General features: G+C 34.3%; 1 protein-coding gene across 1 annotated transcript in view; it reads right to left on the reverse strand.

Annotated features, from left to right (window-relative positions):
- Nucleotides 1-19,629, reverse strand: part of GULP1 (GULP PTB domain containing engulfment adaptor 1) — a gene marked incomplete at its 3' end in the record, with an annotated part of 194,025 nt that overhangs the window by 14,706 nt on the left and 159,690 nt on the right. Inside the window, exons 8-9 of the mRNA XM_079710188.1 lie at nucleotides 9,798-9,914; nucleotides 8,805-8,897 (exon numbers count right to left, since the gene is read on the reverse strand). Coding sequence (XP_079566314.1) covers nucleotides 8,805-8,897; nucleotides 9,798-9,914 — 210 coding nt within the window. The remainder of the gene's footprint in view (nucleotides 1-8,804; nucleotides 8,898-9,797; nucleotides 9,915-19,629) is intronic.

Raw genomic sequence — 19,629 nt, forward strand, 5'->3', positions numbered from 1 at the left:
TAGGTCTTGATTCAGTTGCTTACAGGTTAATATTAAGAGGTTGTACATTAAGATCCAGAGAGTTTGTTTAGAAGTTAGAAAATCAAGAAAGTGGACCCACAAACTTGCATAAAAATAACTGACTGGTATTGAGCAAGTAGCTGTGCCTTCTAAGTTGGTGTCTGCTTTCCAACTCCTCACTCCACCACACGCCCATTTCACACATTTATTTAGGCCACAGCCTGGGCTCTGCTGACATTTGTGTTTGTCATTCCTAACTTAGAAATAATTCAAGTCAGGGAATTAGATATTACATCTGATTCCTTATAAGAATGAAATCTAAGTATATAGACATATTTCAATAGCATCTGATTCTGCACCAAACTATTACACTTATTAAATAAGAATATGTGACTACAGCCCCTAAATGGCATACAGTGGCATTTAGGGCACTGGATAAATATTTTGAGTAGTGTTTCTAAATTTAAGTGTTCAGGAACTAGTCATTTTTTAATCTTCCATTTTTAAGTGGTTGAGGATATTTATTTTTTTAAGAAATGAAATACATAGTTCAGATGAAAATGGTTTGATATTTTTGTGTTGGGCCTTCTGTCAGTATTTTGATAGATGGCTAGAGACCAAAATTTGGGGAGTTTCCTACAGAAGTTTATGGTGCTACTGTTTAATCCTTCTATGCTCATCATTCTAAGTGCTTTGGTCTTCAGGAAGGTGCACAGCCTCTGAATTATTATACTAAGGGGAATGAGGAATTCTGTGTTCAACAACTGCATGTTAATTATGCAGAAGTTATTAGGTTATTAAGACATATTAATAATGAGTGCCCATATTTGAGATTCATAGTTGTTGTAGTTTTATAGCTCTTTCTTTCAGTAAGTAGAGGCTTGGTGCATTAGGCCATGGTGAATATTTCAATTCCGAGCTTTGCCTAAATATGACAATGTTGAAATGTCATAAAAGCGTTTGAATCCTATCAGTTAATGTTGAATACATCTAAACAATAACAAAAATACTGCACTAAACGTAGATACTTCGGGGGCTTCCCTGGTAGCGCAGTGGTTGAGAGTCCGTCTGCCGATGCAGGGGACACGGGTTCGTGCCCCGGTCCGGGAAGATCCCACATGCCGTGGAGCGGCTGGGCCCGTGAGCCATGGCCGCTGAGCCTGCGCGTCCGGAGCCTGTGCTCCGCAACGGGAGAGGCCACAACAGTGAGAGGCCCGCGTACCGCAAAAAAAGAAAAAAGAAAAAAAAAAAGATACTTTGATTATTAAAAAAAAACACTAAAGATGGGGAAATATAAAGGTAATGTAAAATGTTCTAGCAAATCCTTCTGTATTGTCATGCTGCTTCATTCTTTTGAAGTTCACTATTATGGCACATTTTCAGCATCACTTTTTAAATAAGCTTCAAAAATAACTTCTAGTCCATTACATGGGGAGGGGGAAGGGTAAGCGGGACGAAGTGAGAGAGTGGCATGGACGTATATACACTACCAAATGTAAAATAGATAGCTAGTGGGAAGCAGCCGCATAGCACAGGGAGATCAGCTCGGTGCTTTGTGACCACCTAGAGGGTGGGAGGGAGACTCAAGAGGGAGGAGATACAGGGATATATGTATATATATATAGCTGATTCACTTTGTTATAAAGCAGAAACTAACACACCATGGTAAAGCAATTATACTCCAATAAAGGTGTTAAAAAAGATAAATAACTTCTAGAATTTAGAATTTATAGCTCCACGTAGGTTATTTTGTCAGACTTCTAGATACACAGTTTCGTTCCATTGGTCTCTTAGTTTTAAGACCTATTATCGTATACATTCTTACAAGAATCTTGCAAGTTAAATGGTTATCATCGTCCACATATCCCAAAGAGGAAAACTGGAACAAGAAGAGGTCAAATGACTTGATTAGGTCCTCACGGTCAGAAGTGGAATGAAATACAGGTATATATTTTTTCCCATTAGACAGGGTTTACTTCTTTAGAACCATCATTTGTGTAAGTAACAATTGTGAAAGTTGTGAACCGGTCATCATTTTTTGTGGGCAACAAACGTTCTTGAATCAATGTTCATGTTTAAAATTTATGCCTTTGTTTAAAGATTCACATTTGGCTTGTTGCACAATTGAGAGTTCTCACAATCTGCTCTTGTCCATCTTGACTTCAATAGCAGTTGAGAAAACCCCAGAGGAAGATAAATAGGCAGTTTTATTTACCCACAATGAAATACACATTTTAGGTTATAATTTGTCCTATCAAGCCTAATCAGTGGCCACACAGTTGATTATGTAAAGGTAAAATTTTATCCAGTAACACTTGGTTTAATTGAAAGGGAGACATTTATTTTACTCAGCAATAGAAAGTCCAGCATTTCTTAGGACTACAATTTTATCCATTTCACTTCCTGGCAAAGGTCTGATTTGGTTAAAACCTTCTATAGCCAGAAAAGTAAAATGTAAGCATCCAGACACAAGAATCAAGAACAACAATTTGATTTAACTTGCTATGCCCACATCTTATAATGGAACAATCTTCCAGAGGCGTTCATGAGGCTAGGAGGGCAGAATAAACCCTTTTTTTCTGATATAAATACAGGCAGCACTGCCATGTGAACGTAATAAATGGAAATCAGATTGTTCCTAGTTAATTAGTACCAAACGGTGGAAAACCTAACTTCTAATCTATTGCCAAACCGCTAGAACACAGCAAAAAGCAAACAACACAGTCAAGTAACAGAAATTACTCAGCATATCTAAATGACTGTATAAAATGAAGACCCACTTTCTAAAACCAAGGAAAAGATTTCCACAATTTCAGTATGATACAGACATATGTAATATGGGTACTATCAAGGATATTTCATTTGCCAGAAAAGGAACCCAAGATTGAATCATTCAAGTGATATTTAGGAGACCTGTAAGCATTGTTTGTTAAGAACAAGTTTAAAAACAGCACATCAGTTTACACATGAAAAAATGAAAAATAGGAGTATGCCTTCATTCATTATGAGGAATTGGTTTCAAGTGAAAAAAGGGTTTGGGATATATACTAACAATATACATTTTTGTAGTTAGGAATGTCTTTTAATTTTAATCCTGAGCAAAAAAACAAAAAGTATTGTGTTTTCCTTAGCTAGAACTAAACTACTCTGTAATCTCACACTAAATTTTATACTGGGTGTATTAACTAAAACAATAAACAACAGTCCAAATGATGATAGAAAAAGAGTAAACTTTTAAACTCAAGTACTGTATCATGAGGCCAGACTTCTTCTTTGAATTCCAGATTTGAATATTCAAACTTTTAATAAATGTCTTCATCAGCCACCCAGTAGGCAGAAGTAACATGAGCAAAAATGAACTACTGATTGGTTATCATTCACCTCCCCCAAGTCACATCTATTTTGGAAAATGGCACCACTGCCCAGATGCTCGGGATAAAACCCTAAGAGGCAATCTTGACCCTCTTTTATTCTACAGTCCACAGCCAATCCATCAGTAAATCCTGCAAGTTCTACTTCCAAAATATATCAAGCTATTATATACATCATCCTAACTGATAGAATTCTAGGCTAATTTACTCTTTTCCTTCTCCTAGACTACTGAGAGAGCTTCCTAGACAGTTTTTTTTTTTTTTTTTTTTTTTTTGTGGTATGCGGGCCTCTCACTGTTGTGGCCTCTCCTGTTGTGGAGCACAGGCTCTGGACATGCAGGCTCAGCGGCCATGGCTCATGGGCCCAGCCGCTCCATGGCATGTGGGATCTTCCCGGACCAGGGCACGAACCCGCGTCCCCTGCATCGGCAGGCAGACTGTCAACCACTGCGCCACCAGGGAAGGCCCCTAGACAGTTTTAGGGACCTCAGTTTGGCCTCTTTACAGCCCATGGTGCATACAGCAGCCAGCTGATCCTCAAATCTCCTGTTAAAAACCTTTGAGTAACTTCTCACTGCAATTAAAGAAAACAAACAAACAAACATGGCTTACAGGGCCCTATAAAATCTAGCCTCTGACTCTCTTCAATTTTTTTGCCTCTTTTTCACGATGCTCCAGGCACAAAGTTCTTGTTACTGTTTTCAGCCCTTTGTATTAACTAACTTTTTTTATTCAGGTCTCAGTTTAAATGCTACATTCTCAGAATGTGCTTCCCAGATCACTGTCTCTAAAAAACAGCTCCCATTCTCTTCGATTCTGCTCTATTTTATTTTATTCATATTTACTCATTTAGATCTTATATAAGATCCAAATTTCTAAATTTATTTATTCATTTAGCTATGGGTTTATTACCCATCTCCCTGTCTTTCCTCATACTATGTAAGTTTCATAGCAGCTGCAATTCATATACTGCTAAAACCCAAGGGCCTAGAATATAATCTGGTCATATAAGATGTTTAACAAATGTGTTACAAGCTGCCATAACAGATCACAACTATATCAAATGTATTCAACTGGCAAATGTGAGAAAATAAAAATCAAAGTGATATGCATCTTAGTATGTAAAATATGTCACCAAGCTACTATTACAAAATACCAGTGATGACTTAGCGGGACTAGGAAAAATAAAAACAAAACTAAAATTTACACAATTGTAAATTTTGAAAGAACTTTTTAGGATTCTTGAAGATTTTCTTTAAAAGCTTGAACCTAAAATTAGTTTGCATCTTCAAAATAAATCAATGACCAATTCACATTGATGTATATAAGACATAAGTGGTTGGCAGGTTAGCACCTAAGAAATAGCAACCTTTCCTTTGGGTGCCTCTGAGGAGACTAGAGAAATGCATCTATGTTCTCACCTACACAGTGACTCCTTAGAGTACAAAGGTTCTCCATCTGGAAGATTCTACTCAACAGGGCCTCACACTTTTAACCTATGATTTAATACAGAATAATAAGATCAATATCTATAAGACTGAAATTTCTTATTAGAAGACCTGATCCTTTGAACTATTGTTCTATGTTACAGAAATTCAACTTTAACTTTGGACTGCTTACCAGGGTAGAGAGCTGGTGTGACCTTTTAGTTATCTAATCAAATTTTACCCAAAATATTTCTTATTCTTCTGATTCTTCCCATAACTGACTTTATCTGCTACTTCATCACACACTGACAGGAAGAATAACATCCATACCAGTAATTTACAAAATTTTCATTTTCTACATTACTTTTAATGCCACAAAACCCCCAAAATTCCATTCCTACTTTTGTTCTCTTTGCTCCCTCTTCTCAAAGAGACTATTTTAAGCTAAGATTAGAGATAAATCTTCTATTTTACTTTGACTAGCAATTGCTTGATGTGGACTATATTGTCTGACTAGCAAATTCTGATATTTCAGAAAATTACTGTATTAAGTACTTATTTTTATGAACCACATTGTAGTAGTAAATTATTTATAGAGAAACACTTCTGAATTGGAGTTGGCAAAAGAGTTACCTCTGTGCAACTTAGGAAAATTTGGCTCTCAAGAGAATTAAGGCCTGTTTTGGGCTGGTCATTTGTGAAGAGTCATCTGTCTTGGGGGTTCCTCTCACCATTACACACTGAAAACCTATCGAGAATCTAAAGACAAATTAATCCTATTAACAAACCCACCTATATTGTAATTTTAGTGTACATAATGGCATTCATAATTTACTTCCATGCTCCTTCAATTAATATATTAATTGCTGCTTAATCCTTTAAACAAACTGCTGAAAACCTTAGCAATTTTGGAGCATTCTAGCCTTCAGTCCTCTGAGAGAAAAACAAGCAAACAAACAAACAAACAAAACCTACAGAATCTCATTTCCAGAGTTATAAGTCCAATAGTCATTTATTGTGCATGAATTTTGCTAGACTCTTTGAGGTACTTGGTGTCCTAGTTGTGTGTCCTGTAAAATTAATGCTCACATTTCATAAGAAAGAACGTATGCAAAACATTTCTAACTTTACAGAAATTTGCTTTACTGAAGACCCATTGCAAGCTATTAAACAAGAGGTACATGTATTATAAATTTATATCTTAATTACTTGGAATTTTCATTATTTTTCAAGTTCAATATCAATAGTTTGAGTCATTAACAAACCTTCAGCAGAGTGGATATTTAAGAGCATGGCAATATTTCATACTTACTAAATAATTGTAGGTAATTTAATTTAATTTATTTTAGTTTATTTTTAATATCAGAAAAAAAGGGAGATCATTTTAACAGGTTGAAATATAGATGGACTTAGTGTTATATTAATTTATTTCTCAGCTACATAACTAAAGTTGAAAGTGAAAGGCAAAAAAATATTTGTGCATACTCTCTTCAAAAAAAATTTAAAAACAAGTCAATAAATACCTATAACAGCATCTTCAAAACCATTTGAATTAATCACGTATCGTTAGCAATTTAAAAATGTTGAGTTCACTTTCTTTTAAGAATCAAATTCTATTTTTTAATCTTGAAGATGCATCAGCAACTTCAAAAATCACATAATGAGACTTTAGGAGCTGAAAAGTTATGAGACAAGTAATTTTTTAAAAGTTAAAATAAAGAGAAAATATAGACAAATATATTACTATGACAAAAGAATATAAGTAAATTGCAAAGTTATAATTTGAGCTAGTTGCATAATGATCAGTAAGGCAATAAATTTTCTACACATGTGTATTAAGTGCAAAAGAATGATTTAGAGAAAATTATTTCTCTTTTTTTAATTCAACCTTTTAGTTATAGTCTTTTAAGTGTTCTATTGAGACATAGTGCTGAGACGAACACAATGCCTATGATAATTATTAAATGACAACTTTAGGAGAGTTAATTCTAATAACTGGCTATTTGAATAATTTTATTGTTTTTTATATAACTGACTCTACCAATGATAATTGCTGAATAAATGAATATACTCACGTATAGTCTGTGCTCATTTACATGCCAACTTTCAAGCTCACAGCTTGTTAATGGCTACCTAGGCCAGAGGGTCCAGGAAACTGAAGAGAGTGTCATTTCTTCATTCTTCCTGCCCTTTGCCATTTCTGAAGCTGACTTGGTAACCATGTGAGATCACCAGTGCACACACATAACCCCAACCCTGACCCACCTTCTCAGTTGTCCCAGTGCTAGTCTAGGTCAGTGTCTGCTTTCAGGAGATAAAAGACAGATGTGCTGTCCTACCAACATGTCCCAAACCTCTCTGCTCTTCCCAAATCTACCATGCCCCTTAACATGATACCTCTAGCTCTCTTTCTACAGAAAGAAGATACATAATAAATAAGCTTTGGTTTTGCATCCAAAATGCTGATGGATCTTATTTTTACTCCTTTGAAAACATAAAGACTGAAGTAAAGCTACTTTTCATGTGCAATGAATTCCAGCAAAAACTACCTTATTAAGACTCATTGAAAAAGTAACTTTTCCTTCATTTATCTTTATACTCCTAATCTGTTTCACAGGATGGTTTACGAGACATTCAACAAGACCTAAAAATTGTTGCTCCATTTGGGACTGAAGGTTGAACAGTTTGAGCTGATGTTCTGTTCCTTGCGATGGGGAAGGCAAGAAAATATCATCATCTTGATGAGAAGCAAATAATGATCGTAGTAAAGAGAAAAAACAGGGAGTGATATTATAATAAAGCCAGAACTTGAAGAGGATGCTCCAGCACCTCACTGTGCATTACAGAGGTACACTGTGCAACATTGGAACCTCACTCCCAACCTCTCTCACCTTGGCTGTCTCAACCCCACTGTCACAAACTATATGCCAAGCAATGGAAATACCAACTGTTTCAGTGTGGAAGATGGAGAAGTGTGAGTTTAGAAGAAAAAATAGTTATTTGAGCCATTTCCAGGGCACACCAAATTTAAAACCCAAAATGTAACTTCTTACAGAAACATTCTTCATGGTAATGAACTGGTGAAATATTCTAATAGTAGATAGCAATAAATATATTTATATACATATATATACTAAGGGGTTTTCATTGAGTTAGCCTAGAGATTGAACCAAAATCCACTTGCAAATGAAAATTTGCAAAAAAATTCTTTTCAGAAGTTTGTAAATGCTATAATTGTGTTTCAGTTCACAGGATCATGCCAAAAGTTATATATTAAAATTTCTAAATGTAAAATAAAATATACATTTTAATGGACAATATCAGTATAGATGATTCTAAAAGAGAATAAAATTCCTAAGTATATTTTGCCTAGAAAAAAATATCAACTGTTTTAAATTCTATCTCCCCTCAAAAAATTCCCTTAGCCAAAATCACAAAATAACAGCATCATACCTTAAGATGAGAAAATGATTTCAAATCTGTGATAAACCAAAAGTAAATAATTTAACTATAAAAATACTGAGTGTTGTCTGAAGAGATTACCACAGATTTTAGTGTGTGAAATATAACTCTGTCACTCCCAGTAGGAGCCCTTGCTATGTAATATAAGAAACCAATTCGATCGTGTTAACAGTCCAGCTTCTATAATGAAGTTCAGTACTCCAAGGGCAGATTGGCTTCAGTCATTAAATCAACTTCAGTAAATAGTAATCAATTGGAATGAAAGAAGATTATGTCACAAAGAGGAAAAGATCAAATTGAGTGCTGAATTATTCTAGAAAAGAGAAAAGAGCAACATGGAAAAACAACTCTGATCTGAGCTACCTAGGTAATTTTAACATTTAAATTAATCTTATTTAGCACCTTGTATCTCTATCTACATTTAGTTTAAAATGACTGATCCCAGAGTATTATTTGGAATACTGAAGAGCTGATGATCCAGACATGTTTTATCACCAAGAAATCTTATTTCTAAGGAAAAGATGCACGTATTCTATATACTTACTGGAGATGTTGATACTTGGGTTATTCTCAACTGGTTTTCCAAATCTTGTACTTTGTTTTTAAGTTCCATATTTTCTGTTTCTAAGTCTTGAATCTAAAAAGCAAATGGTTATTGAATAATCTTCAGACATTTGTTCTTGGAAAATATTGGCTGTTAAATTGGTTATATTAATGAATAGGATTTCATATTATTTAAAATTTTGATGTTTTTTTTGTGCACAGGGGAGAAATTTATTTTGATAAAGCTTGGGATATATCATAGAATTCTAGGTCACTGGAAAGACATATTATTAAATTGAAAATATGTTTGTTTTTTTTTTTTGCGGTACGCGGGCCTCTCACTGCCGTGGCCTCTCCCATTGCGGAGCACAGGCTCTGGACGCTCAGGCTCAGTGGCCATGGCTCACGGGCCCAGCCGCTCCTCAGCATGTGGGATCCTCCCGGACCGGGGCACGAACCCGTGTCCCCTGCATCGGCAGGCGGACTCTCAACCACTGCACCACCAGGGAAGCCCGAAAATATGTTTTTATGTGTGTGCAAATTTCATGTTTCTAATACCTCATCTCTGTGTTTTCTTGTAGCATTGTGCAATCTGTACCCATAATCTTGGAGTATAACTGCAAGACAGTGAAACTTGCTTATGATGATTTTGAAGAGAGTGGAGAAAGGGGGTAATTTAATTATAGAGGAATCTGATCTGCATGGGAAACCACTTACCCAGCATCTGCTGCTTCTGCTGCTCTGATCCCCATGAGAAGCATCAGGAAGTGAAGCAAAGTCACATGAGAACACAAAGTTCTTGTGGGAATTCAATATAAAATGGTTAAAAACTGTGCAGGGGATCAGGAATGAAAAATTATAGGAACACAGTGAAAGCAGTTCCAATCAGTGTGGGGGGAATTTAATGGCAGGCCTTCTAAATTTGTTTGATGATATGCAAGTTTCCCTGTACTTACATCACATAAAAGTGAAATAACAAGCTTAGTTTACTCACTCTTTTCTGTAACACTGCAATCTGTTTTCTTGTTTCAACATCTTTTCCTCCAGATTCTAGAAATTTCCTGTACGCCAGGTCAAATGCTTGGCCAATTGTTAAAGTTATCTCTTCAGCCTTTGTAAAAACCAAACAAAGATTTGCATTTTAATAATAGTATGTCAGACTATTCTTTGAATCAAGAAAAAAGGTAACATGAGGTATTTCAAAAGGGCGATGTCTAGGGGTAGACGTGTAGTAAATGAGCAAAGTAGCCTATGCTAACACAATAATTCAAAGCCTACCCATGCACAATGTAAAAAAGAAATGTTTTGGCAATTAAATGAATAGCTGTTGAAGTTGGAAGCAAGAGTCCTATCCAACTTCTCATCTCTTTTATCATAGCATTTTTTTCCCTAGTTTGTTTTCCTCCCTTCCTCAAACATTTAGTGCCTATTAAATAAAAGCATAGTGCCAACTGCAGTTTTTCTTGTTGCTCTGCTACTTATTTCCTTTTCTTAGTGAGGAGGGTTTATTAAGCCTGGCACTAACTTGAATGAGGTTGGCTGGGTGGTGTCTGTGGAAAACCTGATGGATGCCCTCTCTAAAGGAAGCAACTACTTGCTACTCAGTTCCAGTTAATTTTTGGCTTGTGGAAATGAACAATTCCGACCAAGAGTTGTCGATTTTAAATATGTGAGATGAGGTCAGAAATCTGAATATTCATATGGAAAGCTCCCAATTTTAAGTGACAGTAAACAATATTTTTGTAAAACACAGTGCCGACTGAACAAAATATATCTGTCACCTGAATTTGCCTCATAAACAATTATCAGTCTCTGGTCTATTAACTAGAAACTGCCACAAATATCCTAAGTCCACCAGCTCATTCCTTCTCCATTGATATCTCAACTGGTATCACAGTGTCTTACTGGGAACAGTGTAAACAGTAAATAAAGATTTATTTACTTTATTAACATTATAAAGAAGTTTGGTAAAGGCATTAATTGATTTAATGCATCAGAAATATTTCATATTTAATATAACACCTCCAGATAACATAACAACTGGTAGCAACATTAAATCTTGAAAATGCCCTGCTTTCACTAATCTATTGCAAATCCTAAAATTTTTTGATTCCTAGGTGCAACCTAAATTGAAAATATGCTTTATTAATAAAGGTTAGATTACTTAAGACACTGTTATTTTTGTAGTTTACTATTTGTTTAAAAAGGCATTTGGCCATAATAAATATTTATAGTGTTTAACCCAATAAAACAAAAAATGCAAAATATATGACTAAAATTATATATGAGGACTATCTGTCTTACAACAAAGATGGAAAAGAAAATAAGCTATATTAAGGAATACTAAATAATACTAAAAAGTTAAAATGAGTTCAATGTGTCTTCTTAATAAGACAATGTGTTTTCTTCAAATACTCAAGGTGTACAGGATGGAAAATTGTGTAAATGGTAATATGGTTGATTCATCACTAATAACATTTGACTTCATTATTAATTATTTGTTTACAATAATAATTTTTTAAAATCCATAGTCTCTTTTTATGGTAAGACATGTCTTTTTAATTAAGATAGCATTTAGCTCCCTGGTAAATATTCTCCATATATTACCTCCCTTGCTTCTCATGACTCTGTGAGATGGGGGTTATTATTATTCCCACAGTACTTATGCAACTGCAATTCTGTGAGGTTGTATAACTTGCCTAAAATCTGATAATTAGTTAGAGGAGAACCTGGATTCAAATTCAAAATATCTGACTCTACAAGCCTCACACTTTTGGGGGGTAGGGGATAAAATTTATATATAATGAAATGCACAGACCATAATTGTACAATCAGGTGTGTTTTGATACCTATATAACCACCATATCATTACAGATATAGAATATTTCTATCATCCTTGAAAGTTCTCCTATGCCTACCTCTAGTCAAATCAAATTTCTTACGGGTAACCGTTGCTCAAATTTCTCACCATAGATCAGTTTTACCTGTCCTTGTATCTATAAAAATGGGCCATACTGTATATATTCTTTTGTATCGGTCTTCTTTTATACTTTCTCAGATGTTACATGTATCATTCGTTTTATTGCTGATTACTTTCCATCCAGTGAATATACCACAAATGATTTTTCACTTTTCTATCAAGGGACATTTCTGGTGTTTTCAGTCCTGACTTATAAATAAAGCTGTTATGAACATTCTTGTAAAATCTTTTTGTGGACATATGTTTTCATATCTCTGGGTAAATACCTAGAAAGGAATTGATAAATCATAGGATGGGTCTATGTTTAACATTATAAGAAACTGCCAAACTGCTTTCCAAAGTACCATTGTACATACCCACCAGCAGTAAAAGTGTTCTAGCTGCTCCACATTCTCACCAACATCAGATATTGACATCTTTTTAATTTAGTCATTTTACTGGATGAGTAATGCTATTGCAATGTATTTGTAACCTGAATTTCCCTGTTGAATAATATATTAGCCCAGTTTCATGTAATCATTGGCCTTTGTAATCCGCTCATTATGAACTCCCTGTAGAAGACAGTCTCTTGCCCATTTTTTATTAGTTTTTTTTGTCTTTTTATTATTGATATTTAGTTCTTTATATATTCTGGACACAAACCCTTTTTCAGATATATGTATGTGACTTGCCATTTCACTTTATAATACTGTTTATAGATTAGTAGAAAATGTTTACTTTTGATTAAGTCCCACGTATCATTTTTTTCTCCCACTATATTTAGTGCTTTGGGGGTCATTTCTAAGAAATCATTGCCTACTCAAAGTTCATAGAGAGATTCTCCTATGTTTAATGAAAGTTTTGCAGCAGGCTATAAAAGCTTCTACTTTTGTATTTATTATCCATCTCAAGTTATTTTTATGTAGCATAAGTAAGAACTAATTTTTAAGTATTATTTTTTCATATATTTAGCTAGCTGTTCCAATACCAATTATCAAAGACTTCTTTTCTCCATTAAATTGTCTTGTCACATTTGTGGAAAAATCAATTGACCACGTATGTGTGGATATTTCTGGTCTCTACAATCTAGTTCATTTCTTATTTATCTACCATTACATCAATATCACCTGATCTTGATAATGATTTCTTTGAAGTACCCTGTGAAAGCAGGTAAAATGTGTCTTCCAACGTTGGTCTTTTCTTTCAAGATTAATTTCTCTATTCTGCACTGTTTTATATTACCATATTAAAACAAATTTTCTATCTCTACCAAAAATCCCATTGTGATTTTGATAAGGATTGTATTGAATATACAGATCAATTTGGTGGAATTGACCACTTAACTAAATTGAGCCTTCCAACCTATAAATATGGTATCTCTCTCCCATTATTTTAGGTCTTTTTAATTTCTGCAATAGTTTGTTGATTTCAGCAGATCTTCTTCAAAAAATCCTAATTATTTCATGTTTGTTGATGCATTAGTAAACAGATTTTTATTTTTTCCTAGTAGACAGAAACAATAAATTTTTGTATATTAACCTTTTCTCTTGTGATTAAATTTGCTTCATAATCATAGTAATTTATAGATTTCACATGACTTACTTTGCAAAAATTCATATTACATCTGTGAAAAAGATAGTTTTACTTTTTTTCCCAATCTTTATGCCTCTTGATTCTTTTACTAACTATTCACCATCTAAGACATCTAATACCAGGCTAAACAGAGGTGGTGAGAATAAGCACCCTTGCCCTGTTCCCAATCTTAAAGGAAAGCATTCAATAATTCACCATTAATTTTGATGTCACCTGCAGGATTTTTACCGTCCTTATTGGAATAAGAAACATCCCTTCTACTCCTAGGATATTGTGAATTTTATCATCAATTGGATTGAATTTTGTGCTTTTTCTGCATCTATGTGATAATTTTTTTTCATAGAACTTAACAGTGAAATTATCTGGGTCTGTTATTTTACTTGTCAAGAGATTTTAAAAAATATTTAATTATACATATGTTCAGATTTGTTATTTCCTCAGTTTCATTAAATCAAGTTTTTCAAATATTCATCAATTTCATCTTACTTGCCAAATTTACTGGCATAATAGTTATATAATATTTCTCTCTGTATCCTTTTAAAGACTATAGCATCTGTACTTATATCCACTCTTTTGTCTCTGGTATTGGTAATTTGTGTTTTCCTTTATTTTTGTCCTTGATCTGTCTTTTTAGAGACTCCTTAATGAAGAACCAACTTCTGGTTTATTAATTTTCTTTATTGTGTTTTCAACATCATCGATTGTATAATTTATTATTATTTTTACCTCTTACTTTGTTTTAAATTTGTTCTTATTCTAACTCCTCAAGATCAAGAGCATGATGATTAGTTTTAATCTTTTTATCTTTTCTCATAGAAGCATTTAAAGCTATAAATATCCCCCTAAGTACTGCTTTAACTGTCTTTTACAAATTTTGATATTTTGTTGCTATTCAGATAAAAATAATCTAATTCCTCTTGTGAACTTTCTTTGAGCTATTATTATGTAAAGTGTCTTTTGATTTAAAACATTTTGACAATTCATAGTCAGAGAATATACTCTGTAAAGTTTTCAATTTTGGAATTTACTGAGTCTTAAAATATGGTCCAAGATATGATGTATCTTTGTAAACATTCCACTACACTCAAAAAGAAAGTATACTCTGGAGAAGCAAAAAGAACTATAATCCTGCAGCCTGTGGAACAAAAACCACATTAACAGAAAGATAGACAAGATGAAAAGGCAGAGGTCTATGTAAGAGATGAAGGAAAAAGATAAAACCCCAGAAAAACAACTAAATGAAGTGGAGATAGGCAACCTTTGAGAAAAAGATTCAGAATAATGATAGTGAAGATGATCCAGAACCTCAGAAAAACAATAGAGGCAAAGATCGAGAAGATGCAAGAAATGTTTAACAAAGACCTAGAAGAATTAAAGAACAACAAAGAGAGATGAACAATAGGCTAACTGAAATGAAAACTACACTAGAAGGAATAAATAGCAGAATAACTGAGGCAGAAGAATGGATAAGTGACCTGGAAGACAGAATGGTGGAATTCACTGCTGTGGAACAGAATAAAGAAAAAAAAGGAAAAGAAATGAAGACAGCTTAAGAGACCTCTGGCACAACATTAAATGCAACAATTTTCGCATTATAGGGGTCCCAGAAGGAGAAGAGAGAGAGAAAGGACCAGAGAAAATATTTAAAGAGATTCTACTCGAAAACTTCCCTAACATTGGAAAGGAAACAGCCACCCAGGTCCAGGAAGCACAGCGAGTCCCATACAGGACAAACCCAAGGAGAAACATGCTGAGACACACAGTAATCAAACTGGCAAAATTAAAGAAAAATAAAAATTATTGAAAGCAGCAATGGAAAAATGACAAGTAACATACAAGGGAACTCCCATAAGGTTAAAAGCTGATATCTCAGCAGAAACTCTACAAGCCAGAAAGGAGTGGTATTATATATTTAAGTGATGAAAGGGAAGAACCTACAACCAAGATTACTCTAACTGGCAAAGATCTCATTCATTCAAAGGAGAAATCAAAAGCTTTACAGACAAGCAAAAGCTAAGAGAATTCAGCACCACCAAACCAGCTCTAAAACAAATACTAAAGGAACTTCTCTAATTGGGAAACACAAGAGAAGAAAAGGACCTACAAAAACAAACCCAAAACAATTAAGTAAATTGTCAGGAATTATGACCTTAAACGATAATGACCTTAAATGTGAATGGATTAAATGCTCCAAACAAAAGACACAGGCTTGCAGAATGGATACAAAAACAAGACCCATATATATGCTGTCTACAAGAGACCCACTACAGACCTAGGGACACATACAGACTGAAAGTGAGGGGACAGAAAAAGATATTGCATGCAAATGGAGATCAAAGAAAGCTGGAGTAGCAATACTCATATCAGATAAAATAGAATTTAAAATAAAGAATGTTACAAGAGACAAGGAAGGACACTACATAATGATCAAGGGATCAATCCAAGAAGAAGATATAACAATTATAAATATATATGCACCCAACATAGGAGCACCTCAATACATAAGGCAACTGCTAACAGCTATAATAGAGGAAATCAACAGTAACACAATAATAGTGGGGGAGTTTAACATCTCACTTACACCAATGGACAGATCATCCAAAATGAAAATCAATAAGGAAACAGAGGCTTTAAATGACACAATAGACCAGATTTAATTGATATTTATAGGACATTCCATCCAAAAACAGCAGATTACACTTTCTTCTCAAGTGCACACAGAACATTCTCCAGGCGAGATCACATCTTGGGTCACAAATCAAGCCTCAGTAAAGTTAATAAAATTGAAATCATATCAAACATCTGTTCTTACAACAATGCTATGAGATTAGAAATGAATTACAGGGAAAAAATGTAAAAAACACAAACACATGGAGGCTAAACAATACGTTACTAAATAACCAAGAGATCACTGAAGAAATCAAAGAGGAAATCAAAAAATACCTAGAGACAAATGACAATGAAAACACGATGATCCAAAACCTATGGGATGCAGCAAAAGCAGTTCTAAGAGGGAAGTTTATAGCTATACAAGCCTACCTCAAGAAACAAGAAAAATCTCAAATAAACAATCTAACCCTACACCTAAAGGAAAGAAGAACAAACAAAAGCCAAAGTTTGCAGAAGGAAATAAATCATAAAGATCGGAGCAGAAATAAATGAAATAGAAACAAAGAAAACAATAGCAAACATCAATAAAACTAAAAGCTGGTTCTTTGAGAAGATAAACAAAATTGATAAACCATTAGCCAGACTCATCAAGAAAAAGAGGGAGAGGACTCAAATCAATAAAATTAGAAATGAAAACGGAGAAGTTACAACAGACTCCAGGGAAATACAAAGCATCCTAAGAGACTACTACAAGCAACTCTATGCCAATAAATTGGACAACCTAGAAGAAATGGACAAATTCTTAGAAAGGTATAACCTTCCAAGACTGAACCAGGAAGAAATAGAAAATATGAACAGACGAATCACAAGTAATGAAATTGAAACTGCAATTAAAAATCTTCCAACAAACAAAAGTCCAGGACCAGATGGCTTCACAGGTGAATTCTTTCAAACATTTAGAGAAGAGCTAACACCAATCCTTCTCAAACTCTTCCAAAAAATTGCAGAGGAAGGAACACTCCCAAACTCATTCTATGAGGCCATCATCACCCTGATACCAAAAGCAGACAAAGGTACTCCAAAAAAAAAAAATTACAGACAAATAGCACTGATGAATATAGATGCAAACATCCTCAACAAAATACTAGCAAACAGAATCCAAAAACACATTAAAGGGATCATACAAAATTATGAAGTGGGATTTATCCCAGGGATGCAAGGATTTCTCAATATACACAAATCGATCAATGTGATACACCATATTAAAAAATTGAAGAATAAAAACAATATGATCATCTCAATAGATGCAGAAAAAGCTTTTGACAAAATTAACCACCCATTTATGACAAAAACTCTCCAGAAAGTGGGCATAGAGGGAACCTACCTCAACATAATAAAGGCCATATATGACTAACCCACAGCAAACATCATTCTGAATGGTGAAAAACTGAAAGCATTTCCTCTAAGATCAGGAACAAGACAAGGAGGTCCACTCTCACCACTATTATTCAACATAGTTTTAGAAGTCCTAGCCATGGCAATCAGAGAAGAAAAAGAAATAAAAGGAATACAAATTGGAAAAGAAGTAAAGCTGTCACTGTTTGCAGATGACATGATACTATACATAGAGAATCCTAAAAATGCCACCAGAAAACTACTAGAGCTAATCAATGAATTTGGTAAAGTTGCAGGGTACAAAATTAATGCACAGAAATCTCTTGCATTCGTATACACTAATGATGAAAATTCTGAAGGAGAAATTAAGGAAATACTCCCATTTACCATTGCAATAAAATACCTAGGAATAAACCTACCTAGGGAGAGAAAAGGCCTGTATGCAGAAAACTATAAGACACTGATGAAAGAAATCAAAGATGATACCAAAGATGGAGAGATATACCATGTTCTTGGATTGGAAGAATCAATATTGTGAAAATGATTATACTACCCAAAGCAATCTACAGATTCAATGCAATCCCTATCAAATTACCAATGGCATTTTTTACGGAACTAGAATAAATAATCTTAAAATTTGTATGGAGACACAGAAGACCTCGAATAGCCAAAACAGTCTTGAGGATAAAAAACGGAGCTGGAGGAATCAGACTCCCGACTTCAGACTATACTACAAAGCCACAGTATTCAAGACAATATGGTACTAGCACAAAAACAGAAACATAAATCAATGGAACAAGATAGAAAGCCCAGAGATAAACCCATGCACCTATGGTCAACTAATCTATGACAAAGGGGGCAAGGATATACAATGGAGAAAAGACAGTCTCTTCAATAAGTGGTGCTGGGAAAACTGGACAGTTACATGTAAAAGAATAAAATTAGAACACTCCCTAACACCATACACAAAAATAAACTCAAACTGGATTAGAGACCTTAATGTAAAACTAGACACTATAAAACTCTTAAAGGAAAACGTAAGAGGAACACTCTTTGACATAAATCACAGCAAGATCTTTTTTGATCCACCTCCAAGAGTAATGGAAATAAAAACAAAAATAAACAAATGGGACCTAATGAAACTTCAAAGCTTTTGCACAGCAAAGGAAATCATAAACAAGACGAAAAGACAACCCTCAGAATGGGAGAAAATATTTGCAAGTGAATCAACAGACAAAGGATTAATCTCCAAAATATATAAACAGCTCATGCAGCTCAATATTAAGATAAACGAACAATCCAATCCAAAAATGGGCAGAAGACCTAAATAGACATTTCTCCAAAGAAGACATACAGATGGCCAAGAAGCACATGAAAAGCTGCTCAACATCACTAATTATTAGAGAAATGCAAAGCAAAACTACAATGAGGTATCACCTCACACCAGTTAGAATGGGCATCATCAGAAAATATACAAACAACAAATGCTGGAGAGGGTGTGGAGAAAAGGGAATCCTGTTGCACTGTTGGTGGGAATGTAAATTGATACAGCCACTATGGAGAACAGTATGGAGGTTTCTTCAAAAGCTAAAAATAGAATTACCATATGATTCAGCAATCCCACTACTGGGCATATACCCAGAGAAAACCATAATTCAAAAAGACACATGCACCCCAATGTTCATTGCAGAACTATTTACAATAGCCAGGTCATGGAAGCAACCTAAATGCTCATCAACAGACAAATGGATAAAAACATTGTGCTACATATATACAATGGAATATTACTCAGCCATAAAAAGGAATGAAATTGAGATATTTGTAGAGATGTGGATGGTTCTAGAGACTGTCATACAGAGTGAAGTAAGTCAGAAAGAGAAAAACAAATATCGTATATTAACGCAAGTATGTGGAACCTAGAAAAATGGTACAGATGAACTGGTTTACAGGGCAGAATTTGAGACACAGATGTAGAGAACAAAATTACGGACACCAAGGTGGAAAGCCACTGGGGGGTGGGGATGGTGGTGTGCTGAATTGGGTGATTGGGATTGACATGTATACACTGATGTGTATAAAATTGATGACCAATAAGAACCTGCTGTATAAAAAAATAAATAAAATTAAATTTAAAAAATTAAAAAAAACAGAACCTATACTCTGTTGTTGCTTCGGATAATCTAACATGTCAATTAGACAAGTGGTGGATATTATTTTTTCATTTTTTGTAAGTTTATTTTTTTCTATTTCCTGTGTTAATTGCTGAGAG

Source organism: Hyperoodon ampullatus, assembly GCF_949752795.1.
Source record: "Hyperoodon ampullatus genome assembly, chromosome: 8".
Taxonomy (NCBI): domain Eukaryota; kingdom Metazoa; phylum Chordata; class Mammalia; order Artiodactyla; family Ziphiidae; genus Hyperoodon; species Hyperoodon ampullatus.